Here is a 22,013-nt window from a genome sequence, read left to right as displayed (position 1 = left end):
TTGTTACTCTAGGTATGTTTAGTTTCTTTTGTCCATTTTTATTCACGAGTTTTGTTAGGTAAGGTTAATTTTGTTAGAAGAGAAAAGTTAACTTGGCTCTTCTTTAAAAGAAAAATATTCTTATCTAAATTCAAACCAAATAAGAAGTAAACATGGATGCTTGATCTCTAGCTTTACTAATAAGACTTAGTAAGAGTGAGCAAAAGAACCAAACATACCCTCCATTATTCATATGTACTAGCTGGCTCTAGCTGTACGGGCCGCGCAGGCCAGTCACACCGAACCGAATGTTCTTCTACCTCGGCCCTCGGGAGGGCTCTTATTTGGGAAATTTTAAAGCGTCTTTCCATGAGCCAACCGAATTGTTTGTTTGGGGACAGAGAGACAGCCAAAGTGTTTGCGCAATACAGATGAATCATTTATCACGAATTCAAAATGTATATAAAAAAGAGTTTAACCCGAATTCACAGTCTGGATCTAAGTTATAGTAATCCTAATCACATAGTATGACCCGTCCACAGCGACTTGAATTGAGACTGGTCTTTCTGCCTATGTATGGATTTTCTGAAGTCGATACCTAAAATTTTGCCGAATTTCTTCTTCTTTTTGAACGGAGAGACCTCTGCTTCTAATTTGCCGAATTTCTCAACATATTGATTTTTTTAAAAGGAGAGTTATATTTTAAACTCTATCATATTACATCATACTCCCTCCGTTCAGAAATAATAAACGCATTCCTTTTTTTTTAAGTCAAACTTTGTATACTTTGACTAATATTTAATCAAATTATAATAATATCTAGTGTATAAAAATTATATAGCTACATCCACAATTTAAAATTATTTTATACTATATATATTTTGTAGCTATAAATGATATATTTTATAAGAAAATTCAACTTCGAAAACTGAGTCCAAAAATATATATCTATTACTTCTGAACGGATAGAGTATTTTACAAGAAACACCCTGCAAAAACCAAAAATACAATAAATTCCAAGCATGTTTTCTTCACTTTCTTCTTCAATCAACTCGACGCTGATTCTGGAGCCAAAACGTTGGGCATCCTGCAAGAGTCAACGCTTCAGACTGCCTGCGGGACACATTGGTTGCCGCCCAACTAGATTAGATGGAGGATAAAATCTAGAGCCCCCAACTTCAAATCCCACCGCTGGAAGCCTAGAGGGGTCGTCCACCATCGCCAGCAACACCATCGATGATTCGGAGCAATCACCTATCGAAAGGGGTAAAAGGATATCTCACCCTTTCACAGGAAGATAGACTAACCTCCGATTCGTAGCATCGGCGACGTTGGCGATATTGTCGTCATCTCCAAGGCTGCAAAGGAGGGACAAATCCTCATCGGATGCCGAAGTAACGCCGTCGAGGCCACCCAAATCTTCTATGGGCACTGGAACGACGCCATCGAGGATATCCTATCCTACCTAGTTAGACAACCTAACTAGTAGACTATACACTACCACCTGTCGCACGTCAGCTGCCCTCTTCTTCTGATGCTAGGGTGCTCTCGTAGGCGAGGGGGCTGGCCGGAACTATGCACATGCCGTGGGTTTTCACCTCCTCTCTATAGTAGAAGAAGGGAGGGGAGGATCCTGAACATGGTTTTTTTAAAGACTTATCAATAAACTTTGTCAAATTGTCCTGCCACAATAATAGCTATCCACAACATTTGTCCTCGAAGTACAACTGTGGTGTTGCAGCATTGCTCTTTTAGGATTCTTCGGTGGTCATCACAACTCATCAATGAATTCGTCCATCAATGACCAGAATATACTACCCTCCACATCAAAGGCCAATAGCTCTTGCTCGTCCTCTCTGAAGCATTTCCATTTTCCAAGACGCTCAATCTCCTCCACCTTTTCCTTTTTGTCCAATCTTTGCGTGCAGTGTCGCCCATCCAGCCAAGCCTTAGCAGTCGCCAACAACGACTTCTCTACATCTGGGTCATCAGCGTGGCACGGCGATAGCCCGTCGTGAAAGAAATCTTCTAGAAGCTTCCGGAAGCAATGGGCAGCACATGATGAGCTCGCTTCTGGGAGGCTTTGAAGATCTTGCGGGGACCCACCTTCAACATCTTCATCATCTCCGGTCGAGTCCAATTCTCCGACATGGCAGCTTGTTATGTCCTCCGCTATCATGGTGGCATCGTCCACGTCGGATGTGTCCAGTTCGGCCAGCTGCTCAAATGGCTGGATTTGTTGTAGCAGCTGCTGGCTTGCTCCTGTACAACAAAGTTTTCGCCATCAACTAGTTAGAGTGACTGGTGAAATAGCAAATCAATCACATGAGCTGAAAAAAGATTGATGATTAAAAGAAGGGCGTCAGTGCTAAAATCATGTGCTCTTGGAGACCTCGTTGATTGTACGGCCCAAAAATATATACTAGTAAATGGTACATCAACAAATTATCATACAACAAAGCTTGTTGAATATTTCCTCCGATTTTGTTTTAGCCTTCCGGCATGTAGAACAAGGTAGCAACTAATTTTTTCATCTATGGCATGTTTACCTATTTTGATTTCTTTAACCTTCAATCAATACCACATAATCCACAAATCCATCACACTCATTCAATTAAAACTCCACTTTCCAATTGTTTTTAATATAGGCTTTGGAGTAAAACACCACCTTAAAAACAAAAAATGATATATATTTGAGAATAAAATCAAATTTCTAAAATGACATCTATTTAAAAAATAGAGGAAGTAATTATCTTTCTCAAAACAAGTCCAAGTTGATTAGTGACGGATAAAAAGGATAGCTGGGATGAGATACCCGAAAACGTTGAGTAATAGAAGTCCCGGTATTTCTCTAGAAAAGAAAAGGATACCAACATGGCATCATTGCCATGGCAAGTGGAAACAAAACACAAGATATTAGTTGTGGGCCTCGTGGCCCATCACCTCTAGGCCCGGTCGGCTTAATTGTTATGTTCTTCAGCTGTCCGGAGACCCCAACTCTACAACACAGGCATCGGGTATAGTGTGACCAACTTTCATAGTAGAACGAGCTAAGTTGATGCCCTTGTTTGTTCAACGACACACAAATAGCTTGTACATGATCCAACTACTTATCCAAAGAAGCCAATTGTTGGGGTTATCATTCAGGATCCCGACACTCCTAGTCCCATCAGTCCGCGCTTACGGATAAACGGATCCTCAGAGGCCTTGAGGATCACCAGGCTTTGGAACCCTTCGGGGTCTTGGCCTTCTGAAGCCCTAGTCTTCAGAGCCCCTACCATTCGGAGTCTAGACGAGCTTTCCAAATCGCCGAGGGTGAGTCATGAGACCTTGGGGAAAGAACAATTAGAAGGGCCCACTAGCTACCCTCCACCTACAAGGAAGTCACCTAAATTTAATGCAACGTAAGTGGAGGTCATCCTGACATCCCTATTTAAGTGAAGGCCATCCTGATATCTTGGCAGTGCAATTCCACAATAGGCGACCGGCTGCGCACCACTGTGTTGCCATAATAGAACAATATCTTCCGATTAGGAGTAAGCGCATCCCACCTAGACTCATGATGTGTGATTCGACCGGTTCTAAACTCATGCGATATGGCGATTTGTATCGCCATCTCTGCAGAGACATACCTGTACATTTCACACCCTATTGGTACTATAAATATATATCCCTGTCCATCAGGACAAGGACCGATCCTTTTTACCATCAACATATTTGGTGTTTCTCACTCTCCACTTCTTCTTCAAGCTTGAGCCACTCCTGTGAGTGAGCCCTCGCAGCACTTGTTCGTGCAAGATATCTTCTTGCGCCAACATGTGCCATCCGTGGGGACGAACATAGAAGTGCCAGAAATGTAGGATGCCACTCAAAAAGAAGACTGTCGGGGCCACAACGCAGGCAACCGATGCCCCGGCCATGCCTGTGCGAAGGATCACACGCCATACCGGCGACAACCCCCCAAGCGGGGGGACGAGGGTCATGTGGCCACCGGCAGCCTGACCACAACCACGACTATGGTTGGTGCTAGGGGGGCCCGCCTCGAGGGCACTGCAGTAGCAGCATAACGAGGGCCCTGCCACATCCCTAGGGGTTGCATCCCGCATCATCGTTGTGAACATTGCCTTTGTTGAGCAACAATCGCGCATTGTGGCCCTCCAGACTCAGCTGGAGGAGCTGCAGACGGCCCTGCGGGCAGCACAACAACTTACCCGCGGGACCACCGTCGCTCCCTTAACGGCTAGCGTCGTCCCAACCCTGGCTGGCCAGAGACTAGTGAGGGCTTCATCCCCACATCCCATCGCCACCAAGCATCCCCTGCAATCAGTGCGTAGTTTTTGAAGCCTTAGATTCATCATCGTGAGGTCCCAGTACAAGATCACGACTCTCCCCTACAGAGGGACTTGCAGGCCACACCCTTCCAGGAGGGATTTCGAACCCCGAAGCTGCCTAAGTTTAGGGGCGACTTAGACCCGGACGAGTTTGTCCGCTCGTACGCCCTCGCTCTAGAAGTCAACGGAGGTGTAGCAAAAATGACTATATTATGTCATGATTGTGATTTTGGTAGGTCATTGTGACTAACATGTTTATCAAGAATATATGTTAGTAAGTCTCATGGATGCAATATATCAAGAAGTCATCACAGCCGAAATAATTTTTGATTAAATTGGAGAAGTCCTAGGAGAATTGACCTGACTAGAAGGTCCGATGCAAAGGAGTTTGCACTCACTGGAGCATTGTGCACAGAGACTGATAGCCTCACCGGATAGTTTGGTGCTCTATGTGTTGAACTGACTGGAGTATTTCTGATAAAGTGGGAGAAGGATGAGAACCTCACTGGATAGTCCGGTGATTTGCACAGGGTAACACTGAAACATTTCTTGCAGTGAAGAATACGAGTGTAGAAGACTGAAAATTAACCCACCGGAAGGTTTGGTGTTTGGTTTGTGCACACCGGAGTATAGCACCGGAGCATTTCTTGCAGAGGCGACTGCATTTGCTGAAGAATGAAGACTAACTCATCGAATAGTTTGGTGATCATAGAGATAGTTGCACCAGAGTATTTTCAGGGAAAAGAAGAGAATGTTTAACTCACCGGATGGTCCGGTGTGAATAAAATGAACACATGATGAATGCACTGGAGCATTTTACACAGAGACTGTAAAGGCTCAGATGGCTCAAGATAACTCAGCAAAAGATCCGGTGATGGATTTGAAGGCACACCGGATTGTACGTTGTTCATAGAGGCTTTGAGTAGAGTTCCAATGGCTAGTTTCTGAGTTTGTAATCACTGGATGATCCGGTGTTAGTACTACTGTTCTCACTGGATCATCCGGTGTTAACAACTTTTCTAAGCTGTTGAGAAAACGGCTAGTTGGCGGGTTTGAGGCTATAAGTACCCCTTCATTCAGTTATTTGAGTGTGTGGCATGCTGCTGGAGTCTAGAGGAAGCTCATATACACTTGAGAATATATCCGAGCCATCAAAGTACTTAAAGTGATTATCCAAGGAAATTTAGCATAAAATTAGAGAGTGTTTAGTGCTTATAGGTATATAGTGAGTTGTAGCTAGCTGTTGTAGCTTGAAGAAGGGATCAAGGAGTGATCCTAGTTTATACCGAGTGATACGTCAACGCCTCGGCATCACCCTCTGCTGTCATGCGGGCCGCAACGGCCGCCTCGAGGGATGCCTCCAATTCCCGGAGGGCTTCGATAGCCATTCGCTCCTCAACCTCCACACGCTCCCACCGTGCCACCACCTCCTGAGGAAGACCCTCCTCTTGCTCCCGCCGTGCCACTTCTTCCCACTGAAGGCTCTCCTCATGCTTGCGAAGCATCGCCTCCTCCTGTAGACGACTCTAGGTGAACTCTGCCCATTTCTTGGCCTCCTCCAACGCCTGTTGGAGCCCCGCCGCCTCGTCTCGAGCCTCGTCATGGGCCACAACAAGGGCTTGGTGCCACGTGCACCCCATCACCCTTGTCAAAATTAATTGCTGCAACGCACATCATAGGAACGATAAGATGAGCCGCCTAGAAACATATATTGGGTCTCGGAAGCTTCAGTCAACTCCCTACCTGCAGGACTGCCGCTTCCAGGCATGCCTCCAAGCCCTCGAGGGGACCCCGGGCCACCGACTACTTTATCCCTCCGCTCCTGAGGAGCGAGGAAGCCGAGGCAAAGACCCTCAACGCCTCTGGGTGCAGCACAAAGTTATCCGAGGTTAGGGCCTCAAAACCGAGACCCCCCTCAATTGATGCAGAGTTAGCCCCCGCCGGCATCGGCCGTCAAAGCCAAAACATGAACCAGCTTGGCCTCTCATGGTGGCGGAACCACACCCTCTGCAGTGGCTATCAGGGGCACCTCCGGAGAGACCATCGATTCCCGCGGGGGCTCCGAGGCCTCTAGAATGGGGGCCGAGAATGGACCTATCTTGGTAACCACTGAAACACCCGAAGAGCATAAGTTAGGATCCCAATGCATCACTACGATAGGATATAAACCGATGAGGTAATAACATCTCACATGGGCCCTTGGTTCCTCCATCAGAGGGACCCGTAACGTCCTCATCGTTTGAGTTGACGAAACCCCAGTCAAAATCTAGGGAGGCCTTGTGGATATGAAAGGCTCTGGAACCCTTAGGGACCCTGGCCTTTCGGAGCCCCAGTCTCCAGAACCCCTATCCTTCGGAGTCTGGATGGGCTTTCCGAAGCCCTGAGGGTGAGTCATCGGACCTTGGGGAAAAATAACCAGAGGGAGCTCATCAGCCGTCCTTTCACCTGCAAGAAAGTGACCTACATTTAATGCAACATAAGTGGAGACCATCCTAACATCCCCCGCGCAAGTGGAGGCTGTCCTGACATATTGGTAGTGCGGCACCACAATAGGTGACCGACTGCGCAACCACTTGCAGCACTGTGTTGCCGTAATAGAAGAATATCTTCGGATTAGGAGTAAGCGCATCCCACCTAGATCCATGATTTATGATTTGACCGGTTCTAGACCCATGCGATATGATGATATTTGTATCGTCATCTGTGCAGAAGCATACTTATACATTTTACACTCTGCTGGTACTATACATATAGACCCCTAGCCATCAGGCGACATATTTGGTGTTCATTTCCATCCAATTCTTCAAACTTGAGCCACTCTTATGAGTGAGCCCTCATCACACTTGTTTATACAAGATATCTTCTTACATCAACACTAATCATATACAACAAACGACCTGTAAAAAATGTATATATATGTGATGACTCATCCTGACAGCAAGCTGCACCGTGGATTATCTATTTGATTGTCTCCGCAGATTATTATTACAAATACATACGAGTATTATTTTACTTCTTGAAAATAGACACTATCTCTTTTGCTAGCCAAAGAATACGTAATATATCTATTTATGTGGAGCTAAAGTGGGTTGGGCACGGAAAGATGGTATACCTTGCAACCACTGGCCCTAAGTTGCTATATTTAATTGTTAAAGCGATTATTCTGTCCAATCATTTTCCTTTTCTTTTGCTTTTCAAATGTGTTAGAATTGAAGTTCCCACGCAACCATTATTCTCCGATCGAGCACCAATTGTAAGTTCCGCTTGGCTATCAACATCGCGCTTTCCTCCTTCCGTTTGTACACTACCTGCACTGGAGTAGTTTACAAAGGTTCGCGCATGCGCAGTGTCCCCTGGGTTGGCTGGGTAGATAAAGGAAGCTACACTAGATAGCAACGGGCTACCAACATGATCCTCAAGCTTAGTACGCCAACAGTTCGTGTGCACCAGATTGCAAGCGTACGTGCTCGATTTTACTGCCCAGATCATTTGTCCGGAGTGAAGCGGTTGAAGTAGCTTAACATGAGACACCAAGCAGTGGTAGACTGCTACTGCTGCACCTGAAACGTACGGAGTACGGGCTCTGGCAGGAAAAGAAAGGAAAAATTGCCACTGCCACTCTTTTTCTTGGGCCATTTATTTTTTTCATTTTAAAGAAGCATTTCTTTTTCTGAGTCATTGACTTAATCATTTATACATGGGCTAAGGTGGAAATTTTTTGCCACCCACCTTATAAGGATGGCAAATCCTAAATTTTCCTCTCTTTCCTACTTTGTCAAAATACCTGAACTATCTCAATAGTATATGAAGTCAGTGGTACTTTGTCAATATGTAAATCTTGATAATGGCATGAGACCAATTTTCCCAAAAGAAACGATTTGCTTGTTTTATGCTTTCGTCAGAGACAGTTTGTACTGCTAAACGTTTTGTACAAACGGTCGTACGTGATCGATTCAACAAAACGGCAGAAAAAAGAACAAAAAACAAAACGCATGCACACGAAACAGAGCAATGCAGGCTGCTCGCAACTTGCATGGCGCTAACGAAGTACGCTAGGAGTAAGTGGTTCAACGGAGTTCATTTCAGAATGGATCCAAACGAACGAAAAGCAGAAAGACTTACTTCCAACGTTGGCTAGGCTTCGCTCGAACTTCGGCGACGCAATCTCGTCGTCCCCGTCGTCCTCACTGTGGCCATTGCCTCCGCTGCCGTCGTTGCCGTCATCTTCATCCTGGCTGAGGAAATCCATCACCGAAACAGGGCTCAGCCGCTGCTCCCGCTCCCGCTCCTCGTCCAAGTGACACGATGTCTCGCATTCGCATCCAACAACCTTCTTCGCCAATCGCAGAAAACGAATATTTGCGATCAATCACATATTAAAATTGCTATCAGAGATCAAGAGCAGCGATACCTTCTAGAAGGGAGAAAATCAGAATTAATACTTACAAGAACAAGATGAATTAGTTCTTACCTCTGTCTGGTGGTTCCGATGGCTGCCGAGACTTGCACCGGCGCCACCCGCCTGGCGACCCTCCCAACTCATCCGCCGCGGAGACATTGCCGGCGACGATGAGCCATCTCTCCTTCCACTCGCGACAGTCGTAGAGCAGCTGGCCACCCGCATGTCCCTCTCCTCCAGCTGTCCCCTCCGCTTCTTCCAGAACCCCACTCGCAGCCTCCTCGAGAGGTTCCTGGAGAGCGCGGCCTGCTCCTCACGAGTCACGTCCCGGCGGGGGGAACAGCGCGCCCCTCACCGCAGCCGACACCCTGGCAATAACGTCGCCGTTCCTCCGTATGCCGCTAGCACTCCGCAGCTCGGCGGCGAGGTGCCGCGGGTAGCAGCCGAAGCCGTCTCGGGAGAGCTCTGCGCTGGACTCCAGCTCCAGCCACTCCTTCAGCATCAGCGGCTGCGCCGGCCGCCCCTCCAACTCCATGTCCATGGAGAAGCGCTTTCTTGAAGTCTTGCAGAGGCACCCGACTGAACTGCACCGTGATTGCTCCAAAGGAATAGTTTGCTTGTGCGGCGGAGAGACAGAGGAGATCGATGTGACCTGTGTGACCTTGAGAGGCTGGCGAACAGAGCCGAAGACGGAACGCTGGTAGCCTTGTATACTGGGCTGCTGGCTGCTAATGTATGGCCGGATGGGGTTAGGACACGAGGTGGCCGAACTAGTGTGCGTTGAGTGGTAAATTTTGGATTGGAAGAAGGAATTCAGCTGCGTCAGGACTCAGGAGAAGCAGGAGGATGTCTGCGCTTTGCACTTTGTAGGCTGCGGTAGTGCGGTCAAAGAGCGGCATGCACGTTATAAAAATGGTGGGGGTGTTTTGACGGTTGCAGATAAACAGTGCCTGCATCGGACGCTTGTATCGTTTTCAGGCCGTATTAGTCGTGTTTGACTCGTGTATGCAACAAACAAGAATGACCGTCCTGATTGAGCATGCAAATGTCTGACTGTCGGTCATGGATATATGCTCTTGAATCGTGACGAACCGTGAGATTGTGTCTTAAATATTCACTGTTTAATCCAACTTTACTAACATCATCTTAATTTCACTGCTTAGTAAAATTTTATTGTACAGATTTGAACAAGGGAATTGCATAGCCACAATTCAGTATTTTTTTTCACTCGAGAGTACAGCTCCGTTAATCCATCGAATATCATGCTCTACTCATTCGAACTGGATTTGAACTTGCGATGGCAAAAAGCTCACACCCCGTTTCGGACGTAAAGCGCAGAGCGCCAGAGGAGCTGCGTGCCGGAGCAGGTCGGGTTCTTGTGACGGCCGACTAGTTTTAGCGCTCGTTGCGCCATCGGGAGCGGCGCCCGGGGTTCAGAAACGGTGGACTCGTCCTCCCGCTCCCCCTACGTGGCCGGCCGCGCCCTGGCCGAGGTGGTCGCGTGCGGCCGAAGCCGCGCCGCGGGCCCGCATGGAGATCTGCGACTTCGCGAAGGCAGAGGAGGAGCGCGGCAGGAAAAGAAACGTACGAAGCGGTCGGTACGTGGTGGAGACCCGGGTTGGGTGGGCGTGCACTGCGCGCCGCGTGGAACTCGCAAGCCGCGGCCGGCACCCGACGACCTGCCCGTGTTTAGCTTCCGAGGCGCGCGCCATTTTTGGCCCGGTGTGGTGCGTTGCTGATGATTTGGCAAGGAACCGTGGGGCTTTATTGGATTCCAGCGGCAGCAGGTTGCGCCCGTGTTTGCTTGCGTGCCTGGCCTTTTGTACAGGTTGTGTTATTCTACGTTCCGAATACGGAGTGATGACAAAGTTCGTCGTTCAGATTCGGTGGCAGCAGAGCAGGCACTGCGTTTTGTTGCATTATCTTCCGATTGCCCTCAGAGTCTGAGATATTCGTTTCTCCGGGCACTTGGGCCTCCGAGCATTATCACTAGGGTGGACGAAAAACTCAAAGTTCGTCGGCTCGACTCGTTGGATTATGTAATGAGTTAAGCTAACAGTTTAGCTTATTTAATTAAAGAGCTAGCTTATGAACCACTCGCGAGCCATAAAAGGCCTAACAACAGAGTCGGCCCACCTAAGACTTCCATCTGTTCGCAATCTCAGGTCATGCCACACACCCAAGCCTGAACCGCTGTTACACATCCGCTATTAAAACCCGAAGGGTTTTTTCATACGCCTAAAGCCGGGAGATGAAACAGAAAAAATCATCATCATGTACGCGTACTGCAACCGCTATATCACATACGGAGAGCGCATTGAGGAAGCGTCATGGTGGCAAGTCGGTAGCACAAGCGGCTGGACATCGGAGCCAACGGAGGAGCTATGGCCACGAATATGGCCTGAAGAAGAAGCTCCGCAGATCATTCAAGCGGGAGGCCATGTTATCCTCCTCCAAAACGACACGTCGTGGGCTCTATCACCAGATGGTGTCCGGTGGGCGTCACCCCTGAAGGCACCATATACCTTCGAAGACAACAACGGCCAATGGAACCTCCCAGGTTGAGAAAAGTGGATTGTGACCTTGGAGCTTCACAACAAGATTATATTGCAGAGATGGGATGACACATGGTACATCCTACAGAGGAAAGGGACCTCGCAGGCCTTCGCAAAGGCTGCATTCACTTCCTCTGATGGCTCAATGGCCAAGGCAGAGCCCAATTTTACGTGTGGCAGTGAGACGTTGCGGCGAATGTCCCGGTCATCGGCCAGGCCATCCTCGCAGCACATCAGTGGGCACCGGGCACTTGGTTCATTCCAAGTCTGGAATAGGCTGCCTCGCCAAAGGAGGAGAAGCATCAGCCTTTGCGCAAATGCATAGATATATTGTATAGGTCGCGCAGAGACTATATTTTGAAAACTATTAGCAAGTTTCGAAGAGTTGACGCAATTGGGCGAGTAATGTATTTTGTTTCTTTTTTTCACCGCATGATAGCATAGGGCTATGCCCTTATTTAAATAAATAAAGATATATATTTTTATGTCCTTTGTTTCATAATAGGTTAATCTTGCCATTTTTGGGAATTGACATGAGCCGATCGAAGGGGGGAAGACCAAGGCCAGGGTACCACCCCATTGTCTAAAGATTCTCGATTTTAGCGTCCTAAAGTCAGAACCAAAACCGAGAAGGGGCCACTGCTAGGGGAATGGTACCACATGTGCCCTCGTTTGTTGACTTAGGCCACAATATCAAATCCCAAAAACCAAAACAAAGAGACTAACGTTAATGTATGGATAGTTTCCATTATGTTATGCAAGAGTTATGCTCGATAAGACATAGCAACTCAAGGAACAAAGCTCGGAGACAAAGCCCAAAAGATCAAAGGGATGCGACAAAGCATGAAGGACGAAGAGTGTAGTGAAGCACTGAGGACGAAGGGATGCGACGAGGCCTGAAAGATGAAGGATCTAACAAAAGTGCTGAGACTGAAGGGAGACAGCGTGAGGCCCTTTGATAGTAGAGCGAAGACTAACTTAAAGAAAAACCCGCAAGTTGGTTGGAGCCTGACCATAAAGTGGCTCAAGGAAGATTGCTAGTAGTACCGACGAAGGGTCCAATGTGAGACCCTCAAGACACATGTTAAGATTTCGTTACTTATGACAATATATGTAGACAATGACTATTATATCTTTTGCGATACACTGGAATATTCTCTAATGTTAATAGAAATATTTCTATATATAAGAGACAAACGTGTAATGATAAAGGGAGTAGTTAAGGTATGCCTATAAATATCCTACTCACCCAAAATAAAAAAGGATGAATAGTTATTACATCAACAACTATTTCACTGCTCACTGCGATCACGATCACAACAAAAAGTTTCAGCAACATGTTATCTAGTGATATTTGCATACAGTTGATGATATTACCAGCCAACAATCATGTTGCATACATGTGTAAATGATAATTCTTATATGATGCCTCATGCTTGACCATTGATACATTGTTAGTTCCTTATGGCCTTTGAAAAATTGTTTTCAGAGCTATAGGTTTGAAAATGTTCTCTATTATGTTACCATGATACTTGATATTCGTACGCTTGGGGGATGGATTATCTCATAACATTGACTGAAGTTCATGGCAGTCAGATTACTTGTTGCTGGTTGATTGGTTATCTACTGGATTAGCAGAAGTGTAGGATAGAATACATGCAAATTACCCAATAAGAGGGGTGAATAATTGCGAAAACTAAATTCAAAATTTAAACCACTTTAAACAAACATTCGATTTATTCGCGAAATTCAGTTCTGGACAGATAGCTATCATATCACTAAAATCGATGCCCAGAAAAATCTAATCGTTAGATTGCCCTATTTTTTAATGTAGAAACTAGACAATCATACAAAACTATTCCTACAATAATCAAGTCAATCGGATCTCTGGTATTAAATACATAAAATTCACAAACAGACTACGGCACTGTAACAAAAATAGATCAAATGTAAATAATTTAAGAATTACTAAAATTTGACCAACTAAATTTTTCTAAGAGTTAGCTTGATGCTTGATGATGATTTTGGATGATCAAAACAACACAAATTGCAACGATGAAACGATTCATCGAAAATAACCGTAAAACGATGAACACAATAAACACGGAGAGAAACTTACAAAATTTGTACTTCATTGTTATGGATAGGTTACAACATGCATCTCTAAAATATCCTAAAAGTTTTCTCACAAAACCCTATTTTTTTTCTCATCTAATCTCCTATTTCTCTTTGGCTCGGTACTGTTCGGCACCCCCGATGCCTATTTATTTGCCGATCCCAGCACAGGACGTGGCCGACTCCAACTCCAGCCGCATGGTCCAGCTCCTCTGGGCCTCGGCCACACGCGCGTTGCCCACCTGGGCCTTCTGTGCGCACGCACACAGGCCGCATGCCTCAAGCCTCACCTGCGCTCATCTTGCGTTGAGAATATAGAGGTCAAGAGCAGGGTACAGAAGAGCCGTTGCTTGGCCTGGCTGCATCAGCGCTCTGCTCCCCCAGTGGAACGATGAGAAATGGCGGCGGCGGCAGCGGCGGCAGCAACAAAAAGAACAAGGTGCCCTCCACTCTCAACCCCCTGCACTTCTTTGAACCTTTACTGAAGACAAAATCATTCGGTTCCGACTGACCTGGCCTTCTTCTCCCTGTTGCTGCGACCAGTAACAGCCATTAGCTTTATATAATGGTGAAATAGGAAGTGGTTGTACTGTTGAATACATCATTGGCATGAAATGTAGGGCCCATCAGCTGGTTAACGAAGACAGCGCAGCGATCAAAGTTACGCTGATAATTGGTGCTCGGGGGTAAGCTTATCCGAAAGGTCATTATAATCATTCATCACATCATATTCATCTAATTAAATAGAAAACTGATTTATCTTATCCACTTTAATCATATCAACTAAATAAAAAAGTAGACCATTCTACCTAACCTAACCAAATAAAAAAATAGATCATCCTATAAAAAAACAAGAATGATATTATCCTATCTAACCTTGCGCTCGAACCAAATGCACATTTAATTATTTGTTAAGTTCTTTTAGCAGATTTCATTTTATGAAGAACTTGGACGTCTAATTCTTCTATTTAGAAGTTGGAACTTTATGTAATGCGCTAATACCTACTTATTTAGAACTCTTTCATTTTGAGCTATATTGCCTACTATTTTGTTGAGCTTCTAGTTCATGTTTGAGTTATTTTAAATTGAGATATTTCAGCTATTTAGAATATATGTTTGTGCTGTTTTCAGTAGGTCTTGCTCACAAGCTTAATAAGCCGAGCGGAACCAGCCTTTTACTCGGTTCCTAAACGAGCTGGACAGCCGAGCTGCCTCGACATCCATGCCTAATTATCGCTACCCTTCTTTCCGCCTGGAGATTAGAAAAGGGAGGGTTGTTTTATAACTGAAAATACTTTTATTAGTTGATATGACAATTTTCTCTCATAAAAATGCTATCCCTATAAAAAAAAAGAGCTCTTTTACGGTGATCCATACTACCTATTGCTAAGAGGTAGTATAAATTTAATCTGACCGTTCACGTGATTGGATATTTCTGTAATTACTACAATAATGTTAATATTTACCCACTATACCATTAAAGAACACTGCAATCTTTTTTTTATACCTAATCCCTAAATAATCGTTCAAACAAATAATCAGCATTCAAGCCAGTCTAAACATTAAACCTATAAATTTGCACGATATAACTACCATGTCATTTCTTTTTTTTCCAAAAAATACCCTTATACTACATATACTCTTCTCATATACTACTTATTCTACCTCTAAATAATGAGTAGTATTCTAATCAATCTAGACTATCTGATTAAAAAAATAGATAACTCGAGTTTCTCCGAGACTACCGTAAAATTTTCCTTAAAATATGCTCACGAGTAATGAATCACGAATTCACGATGCCCTCTCTTTCGCATGATCCGTGTGCAGGTGGGCAACTTTTTTTTGTTCTCGCTGCTTTCATATGCCTCTGAAATTTGCAAACAAATTCAGAACGTGTACCCCAAATATTTGTTTCTAAAAATTTCAAATAAACATAAAATCAAACATGGTTCATTTGAAGATTAAACTTAAATGTACACCCTCGTGTCTTGGTTCTTCTAATTTTTTTCACACATGCCGCAAATTCAAACATTGACCTTATTCACACACTTATGGTTTGTTTGAATTTTTGAATTTTGGTTACTCTCTCTCATGTGCGTGTCTGTGTTGCTCTATTTAATTTTTGCAATAGTATAATACACCGATTTAGTTCAATCTTTTGTGTTGCTATACGTTGTTACTACTAGAGAAAAGATTTGCATAGACGGTTCGAAAATCCGATGTTTTTTTTAACTGTATGTGAAAAAGAGTCTGTACAAATCAGTTTTATACATACGAGTTTTAAACCGTATGTACAAATAATTAGTACAGACGGTTCTAAACTGGAATTGTCTATAAAAACAGTCTGTACAAATGATTAGTATAGACAATTTCAATTTAGAACCGTTTGTCCTAAGATAAATAATACCAAAAAAATAAAAGTGGTCATAAATTGAGCAAGCTTGTCTCTACTAATCATTTGTTCATGGAGCTTGAGAAACTTGTCATAAATTGAGTATGCATGCCTCTCCACACATTCAAAAAAGTTGTGTGTATATAAGATTAGCAAGTGCAAGTGTTATCATCATAAAAGAAAAACATGGTAACCAGTGAGCAAGCTAACTCCAACTCGAACTCCACAACATGAGCGCATCACCATTCATTTGAGCATAATCAGAGAACTAACAATAACCAAACAACCGGGCTAGCGCTAGGCATCAACAATTTTGTAGATCTAATGCAGCAGCAAGTAACCGCGAGATATATGCATGACGTAGGTAGCCCAAAGATGAACGAATTCAGACATTGGCTTCCACTTGTCGCCACCTGCCTTGCCAATCTGTGATCCACGAAAGCACATGAATCAGAATGCAAGTTTCACAGCGAAATCAACGTAGAATTTCGAATCGAATCGATGCTTACCACAGAGACTTGCTTCACATTGGGGGTGCTTCTCCTTGTAGTCCTTCCTGAACCCCTCCCTGCAAAAATCGAACAAGATCAAATCGATTAGAACGAACTCACAATTGACGCCAAAATATCCGCATAAGAAAACACACGAATCCAACACTCAAATGAAGACAAAGAACGAGCTCGGAGGCCTCTTGGGCTTGTTTGGGTCCTTCTTGGCCTTGGTCTTCCTAACCGAGACTTCACCACCACCACCACCACCACCACCAACAACAACAACGAAACATCATCAAAACCCAATCGAAACTAATCGAAACCACTGCAAAACACAACGAGAATGGAGCAACGAAGCGGCCGGATCGGATGGTACCTGGAGTCATCACTGTTGGACCTCACCCTCGACTTCATCTCGAAACCTACCACACAGATCCAACCGAAACAAAACGAAACAAAACAATTAGCAACAACCCGCGGCCCTGCCCATCGGAATCGGCACCAACGCCGAGGACGAACAAGGAGAGCAATGCGAGGGAGAGGAAAGGACTTACTGGAACCTCACCAAATGGAGCACCAACTGAAGCATCACTACCTAACAGAGAACTAAACGCAACGGCGCTATTGGAGAGGTCCCAGTAGAGGCAAAACACACCACACAACCACATCACTATGGGCTGACGACCTAAGCTACCTAGATCTACAAGCTAGAATACCTAGGAAACTATGAGCCCGCCACTGTCAGCTGGCCACCCTCCACTCCAACACCGGCGTCAGGGGGAAACTGGTCGCCTTCAAGCCGTTGCTCTTTTCTATAGCTTGGGGAAAACATGCGAGGGGATAAGGACAACTCAAGCAAAAATGACTTATGGGCTAGGGTTGGAGTCGGAGAAGGGTTGTCTGAGGATATAGTAGTGAACGCGTGGGGGACGCTCCAATAGGGTGTAATGCGGGACACACCACAATTGAGACCGTTTGTACTGAGTGATGCTCTAGTAGTGTGTAATGCGGGACACTCCACAGTTAAAACCGTCTGAACTACATTATTAGTATAGACAGTCACATTTTAGAGCTGTCTATATTACTAGTACAAACGATTCTTAAATACGAACTATCTGTACTAAAGCGTCCCACTTCGAAGAAACTACTCATCATTTTTTAGACGGTTCTATTTTAGAATCGTTTGTGATACTTTTTGCACAGATAGCTCTAAATAGACGTCTGTACATGGGTGTCATACTAAATCATTTCTGTAGTAACGTGTACTCAAACTTAATACATGAATACAATAAAATACACTAAATAAATTGTCATGAACATGAACATGAACTGGGCCTACCCATTCGACCCTTAAAATTAGAAAATGAACTTGAACAATTTTGAAATTTACATGTATAGAAGAACTCAAACTCATGTCTGATTTGAATTTTGAAACCTAAATGTACATTAAATGAATGAAAATATGGCCCCTAAATGCTCTCTTGTTTAATTTGTAAAGATATCAGAACATCAAATTTCAATGTACATTGATACGTTCCAGATCTTTGTTCTAAATTTTTTGAAGTGCCACAAATTCTAACAGCCAATATATACACACACAATGGCATACAATTTCAATCAGAAATTCTTACTCCTTTCAATAGAACATGAACTTCACTGCATCTTTGCATTCACAAATTATTTTTTGTTTACATGAGCTTCAATTAAAAGAAATTTCAAACATGTACAATATTTCAAACTTCCACACGAACAGGATCTGTGCAGTCACAAATTACTTTTCAATTCCTCTGCTCCTTCTGATCGCTTTACAATTCGTCAAAATAGCAGGGAAACAACACATATTAGCACACCACAAGTCACGCCATACTAAGTTAACATAAGCCGTACATTGCGTCCTTCGCGCCAAAGCCAGCCGAGTCCAAGAACGCACGATCAGTATAGCTCCAAAGACTGACCTCGCAGTCGTACTCGTCCTCCATCCACGCTGACGGCGCCGCAGTCGGCAGTGGCGGATCGATGAGCATCCCCTGCGCCATGTCAAGGTACCCCTGCATTTCGAACTCCAGCCCATCCTCCACCGGGTAGTAAGGGAAGTGGGCACCCAGCTCCGCGCTCCCCTGGGCGCCGGGAGCCGCGATCACCCCCGTCTCGGCAGCTGCATTGTGCTGCCCGGGCTGCGGACGGAACAGCTTGGCGGCCTCCACCGCGGCAAGGCGTATCTCGTCGTGCCAGGCCCCCAGCGGCGGCGCGCGGAGCCTTCGCAGCGAGTCGGCGAAGTTGAGGCACGCCGCGCGGCTGCGCAGCGCTAGCGCGGCGACGTCGTGCGCGCGCGCCGCCATCTCGGCGGTCTCGAAGGTGCCAAGCCAGATCCTCTGCCTGCCGTGGGGTTCCCGGACCTCGCAGACCCACCTCCCGGGGTTCCTGCTGCGCACGCCCTTGTACACCGGGTGCCTCGTCTCCTTGAACTTGGTCCTCCCCGCGCGCCTCTTCGGCGGCACCGACGAGACAGTCATGTACGCGTCCTCGTCCTCGTTGCCGCCCGCCGGAGGAGACTGCGTTCCCGAGGAGTAGTAGCCACTGCCGGAGCAAGCCCAGTCCATCAGTCCAGTCGCCTAGACAAGGGTCTTGAATTGTTCTTACTTGGTTTGAATTGGGGAGGGAAAGAGCAGGCAACGGCTTATATAGTTTTCGATGCTTGGGACGGGGACGTACGGGCGCGGGCGCGGGCGCGGCTGCAACGCGGCGTGTGACACAAGGGCGCCAGCTAGGAGAAGCGCGATGTGTGAGCCGGGTCCGCGCGGGATGGGTGTTGGTTGGGTGGGATGCTAGGTTGGCTGTCGGACCAGCTGGTGGCCGCGCGGAACCGGATGGGGACGCGGTGGTGGGCTGGGCTTTGCTGTTCATTTGTGCTGCTATTTTTGGGTGGTCTTGATGCGGACGGGCGTTGACAGAAGCCCCAAGGAGAAGGATCGTGATTTCTACTCATGAGCCGGGCTTTAAAGCGGGCGGTTTGATGTGGACTCGTATGAGTTAGAGAGCGCGTGATCTCGTGTCGGAGCCGTATGGGCGGATCAGATGGACTTTTTAATTTCTTTTACATTTGCAAGGGTAAATGTCGCAAGATAGTTATTCTTAGCTCTGTTATCATAACGATCGGATACTATTTGTAGTCTCACAGCAGCTGCCAACTCATGAGATGGATCATTCGGAGTTAATGTGACTGTAAGCGGGACCCATTCATCAGGTTAATAGGTCTGCGATAGAATCTATAGTTCTACGATAAAATCGGTGTTAAATTTGTAGTTTTGTAAAATTATTGTTTAAATCTGTAATTTTACGATTTACGACAATTTTATCAAAGTATGTGTAGTTTCATGAGCTCTCGGACGTTCCATTTCATGAGATGGCAACTGTTGTGAGACTCTAAACGGGACTCGATCATCATAGTAACGAGGCTGGTAATAACTCCTCTAGAATATGTAGTTTTACGATAAAATCAGCGTTAAATCTATAGTTTTATGAAAATTTTGCTTTAATATGTAGTTTTGCGATAATTTTGTCAAAGTATTGGTAGTTTTGCGATAAAATCGGCACTAAATCTGTAGTTTTGTGAAACTATTGCTTAAATCTATAGTTTTGTGATAAAATTGATACTAAACTTGTAGTTTTGTGAAACTATTGCTTAAATTTCTAGTTTTGAGATAATTTTATCAGAGTATCTGTAGTTTTGTGAAATTTACTCTATTTGAAAAATTACATAGAATTGCAACAATAGACTGTCGTTGCCCGTTCATCGGGTGAGAACAAGGATCGGATGACACATTGTGGGACCTAGCTGTCAAGGAATGAACAATCGCACACGTGAGACGTGTCACCCGTTTACCGAACGAGATCTTGCTTTGGCCGAATTAATTTAATTTGCGGTAGAATAGGCGTCTGTGCACCGCAATTTTTTTGCTGTCGAATCTTTTAGTGCCATTAGATGTTTGTGCGTAATTTTGGATACTCGGATTTGACGAAAACAGAAAGTTGAGCATGATGATTTTAATGGGAACTGCGACATACACGGGTGTTGGTATATACGGTACACGATCATTATAACATAAACAAGTACAACATCTAAACATAACATGTATTAGGGAATATAAACGACATGATTATAATATCTGGTATACTGAGTGCAATATGGGTACTTTTCCTTCCTCACCACTTCGGGTCCTGCGTCACCTGTTTGCTTCCTCTCCCTCTCCGCCTCACGAGCCATTGTCATCATACGGTTATGCTCCTCCCTCATTTTTTGCTGATCCTTCTGAATACGTTTGAGCATAGCCTCCCTACTCTCGTCTGCTTCCATCTCATGGAAGCGTCTTCAAGTGGCGGGGTGCTCGGTGTGAAGAGGAATGCATCTGCTTCAGACTGCTCAGTAACCAACCACTGTAATAAGTCACATAATGGTGGTGGTGACTGTAATAAAGATCAAAATGTTAAGTGGTAAATTTTAGTTGCTTTGGAGTAGTTTGTCAAGAAGTTATTACTTGGCGACGGGAGCCAACATTGATGCTTCCTTAGGGTGGATCGTACTTGTAGTTGTGGCATATGAAGAACCTCCTTCCGTAGGTATAGGAGAACTCAAAGGACTTCATCGCACTATAAATGTCTCCACACTAGCACATGGACACTTCGATCCCATCAGGCGTAGTACCAGGCATGTATTTCTTGGAGAAAGGACCGGACGCCATTTTCGTCGGAGTTATGGAGGTTGAGGCTAGTGGTTTGGTTTTACATATGAGCATGCGATTATCTATTTATACAGTGGATTCGTGCTGATGCATGGACTAAGTCCACGAAAATCGACCCTGGAAAACATTTGATTTTGCAATAAGATGTGGTCATATCAACTGAAAATGCTATTTCTAAAAAATCTACTTCTGAAAAGGCTACTTCTAAAAAGTCTACATTTGAAAAGACTACTTCTGAAAAGGCTACTTCTGAAAAGCCTATATCTAAAAATGTCTGAAAAGACTATTTCTGAAAAGTCTAGGTCTGAAAAAGATTCCTTTAAAAAGGCTACTGATGAGAATGCTATTTTTTAAAAGGCTAGGTCTAAAAATAAAGTACATGTTTTATTATCACAATTGCATGTGTACGGGTAACACAAATTTGACGGTAATATTATACCATGGTAAAAGAACATATGCTGCTACAACGCATCTATAAAAAACTCATGTATCTAGAAACTAAATCCACAAAGATCAATGAAGGGTAGGGGTGGGAGGGGGCGAGGAAGACGGGGGGGGGGGGGGGGGCAGGGAGGCCAACGGTAAGATGGGAGGGTTCGTTTGGTCTAATTGAGCATGGGGAACCTCTCTACAACTTCCTTTTGCAGGATATGAGTTATTTTTGTCCTACAAGTCACCTAAGTGTTTATGAGCACCCGAATGAGCCATGGCCCAAGTGCTCACATGGCTACTATTGCATCGTTCAGATGTACAATGGGAGCATTCATGTGGGGCGTCGATTTTCTGTTTTCCTCTTGATAGGGTGAGAACTATATCACCATAACCATCCGTATCATTTTTGAAAATATTATACTTTGTGACCTTCATATTTCTACAGGCCTCCGATGATGACCCCGACAACTGCCAATACACAAGATTGGTCGATCCTCTTGTTTTACAGCATATCCAAGATTATGTCCACCACATGCGAGACCAAATCTTCGACTTGCAGAGGGAGGTGGAGAATACGCCA

The 22,013-nt window shown here is 45.0% G+C and overlaps 1 protein-coding gene and 1 pseudogene across 1 annotated transcript; both read right to left on the bottom strand.

The window, feature by feature from the left end:
- Window positions 1-1,537: 1,537 nt before the first annotated feature.
- On the bottom strand, window positions 1,538-9,489 carry LOC133924800 (uncharacterized; annotated as a pseudogene).
- Window positions 9,490-17,896: 8,407 nt separating this feature from the next.
- Window positions 17,897-18,902, bottom strand: LOC133924799 (dehydration-responsive element-binding protein 1E-like). The gene has a single exon (XM_062370511.1). The coding sequence runs from the start codon at window positions 18,860-18,862 to the stop codon at window positions 18,134-18,136; it is 729 nt and encodes a 242-aa protein (XP_062226495.1). The 5' UTR covers window positions 18,863-18,902; the 3' UTR covers window positions 17,897-18,133.
- Window positions 18,903-22,013: the final 3,111 nt, after the last annotated feature.

The sequence above is a fragment of the Phragmites australis genome, chromosome 7, assembly GCF_958298935.1.
Source record: "Phragmites australis chromosome 7, lpPhrAust1.1, whole genome shotgun sequence".
NCBI lineage: Eukaryota > Viridiplantae > Streptophyta > Magnoliopsida > Poales > Poaceae > Phragmites > Phragmites australis.
The sequence above is the reverse complement of the archived record's forward strand: the minus strand, read 5'-3'. Positions and strand labels throughout refer to the sequence as shown.